The 2247-nt window shown below is 39.0% G+C and overlaps 1 protein-coding gene across 1 annotated transcript in view; it reads right to left on the reverse strand.

The window, feature by feature from the left end:
• The window catches only part of LOC119594226, a gene marked incomplete at its 5' end in the record, with an annotated part of 14551 nt that overhangs the window by 10515 nt on the left and 1789 nt on the right, over positions 1–2247 (reverse strand). Inside the window, 2 exon segments of the mRNA XM_037943296.1 lie at positions 229–1072; positions 1739–1858. Coding sequence (XP_037799224.1) covers positions 229–1072; positions 1739–1858 — 964 coding nt within the window.

The raw sequence follows: 2247 nt of genomic DNA on the forward strand, positions 1-2247 counted from the left end.
TTAGCTAGCCAAAAATAGTGCTACTTAATCAAACATTTAAATTGGAGAGACAATAGTAACAATCACAGTCAAAGAGACTGTTCGCCATCAAAATCATTTCAATACTATGAGACCTCCCTGGAGGTACAAAAAAGAAAATAAAAGGAGAAAGGAAAAAAGTATGTACATACAAACTTCCTACCGCAGATGACCCTGGTCTGGAGAGAGGTCCAGGGTCACCTTCTTTACCTTGTGTTTCCTCAAATTCTGCCCATTGCATGAGAAGGCGGGGTTTACTGGGGCAATGTATCCACGCACCACGACGGTATGTGTGCCTCACGTCCTCCCAGCTCACCCCACCCTTTATCCACGCGGGGGTGAGCGGGGGACATCTCAACACTCTTTCAGCCATACTTATATTAACACTGAGTTTGTCTTTGAGTTGTTTGTAAGTCTGGGGCTCTGTTTCTAACATCTTTTTCCTCTGTTCATTGCCTGACTGATCGTTCTGGCTGGCAGAGTCCGTTTCTGAGGTACAGTTTGAGAGCACATGGACCTCACACACTTTGGCGTCTTTATCACAGTTACACTGGTCACTATTCCCAACTGAGGAGTCGTCCCTTGCACTTTCACACTGCGCACTGGCAACAGAGCCCCGGTTACCTGAATCATCTCTATCTTTAACATCAACTACACTCTCATCATTTACCTGACTATTCTTATCAGAATTATCATCACAATTTTTTTTCTTAGCTATGCACTCGGAAGCTGTGGCAGAATTCTCACTAATTTCACCACTTCCCTCTGCCTTTTCTGCTTCCTTTTTATCACCACTTGCATCACTCACTTCTTCCTCTTTCTTTCCGCTTTGTTCACTGTGCACTGCATCCATGATGTTTTGCACATGCTTCTCCATGTACAAAGCATAGCGGCACCACATGTCTTCATACAGAGCACAGGCTACAAGAGCACGTTCAAAGAGCGGAATTATTCGAACAGGGTCTCCTATCCCAATTTCAAAGTCCAAATATTCATTCCAGTTCTTGAGTTGTTTCTTATCTAGAGGTTTCACATGGAAATAAGGCCTTTTTATCTGGAAGATGGGAAAAACTAGTCAGCAACACAAAATGTCCAAAAAGAATGCTAAATATTCACCTGATAACAGCACTGTCAGTGTTTTTGGCTTACTTTCCCATGTGCAATTAACAGGTGTGGCAGGAGGCCAGCTAGCCATAAATTTTCTCCTATTACCATTTTATCAAACCATTGTTTTTCATTATTACCAAATCATCTGCTGCTTAGGAGCAATATGAGGAGCCCAATCCAAAAAGTTTTCCCATCAAAATGTACAAAAAGCTTATTTAACCATACTTGATCTCTTTTATATCTGGTCTTTATAAAGTTAAGAACTATAATATCTTAGGAATATGCTCTCTTAGAGAAATCATACTCTTATGTTCCTCCTTTTTACTTAAAATTACAACTCTTACAACAAAGTATAGCAAGCTTTCAGATAGAAATTAACACAGAAACTCCAGAGGAAAAAAAAACATTCTTAATCTCTTTCCCTAACATATTAGTCTAAAGGACTAATATGTTAGGGAAAGAGATTAAGTAGACAAAAACACTTTCCTTCTGTAAAACACACATTTCAATATACTTAAAATCAAAACATGAAAAACTAAAGTAAAGTACCAAGGGACCATGAGCATTTCCCTTTTCCCATAAAGCAAAATGGTAACATCACCAAAATACTGACCCTTTCCTCAAACTTCCATCTCTTGTCCACCTCCTCCTCATTGTGTTCATGAGTCTTGATGTAAGAAGCCACTAGTTTCTCCTTCATGCGAGATGTCAGCTTGTCTTCTGGCTGTGGAGTCTGTTAAAGAAAGACACAGTCAGCAGCTGATGGTAAACATTCTTTAAACCAATGTGCGCAGGCTGTGTGGTCCGCCAAACAAGCATTTGTAGGGATGCCACTCGCAGCATCAGTAATAAAAGTAATTGTTCATTTTTTCCATCTAATGGACTATCTCATACTGACTACATAAATGTAAACAAAGATGCTATGTGGAGAATAGATAAATGGTCTAATATCGTATCTTACTTTACATAAAGCAAATAGCCAGGATTCTTCCAATCTTTGCTATATATTCTTAAAAATTATACAAAAATGAAAGCCCATATCTAAACACAGAAGAATTTCCAGGGTTACTGTACCTAAAACATGTAAATAGTACTTTAGATCTGTCACATTTAGTACCTAAT

This window comes from Penaeus monodon, chromosome 33 (genome assembly GCF_015228065.2).
Source record: "Penaeus monodon isolate SGIC_2016 chromosome 33, NSTDA_Pmon_1, whole genome shotgun sequence".
Lineage (NCBI taxonomy): Eukaryota > Metazoa > Arthropoda > Malacostraca > Decapoda > Penaeidae > Penaeus > Penaeus monodon.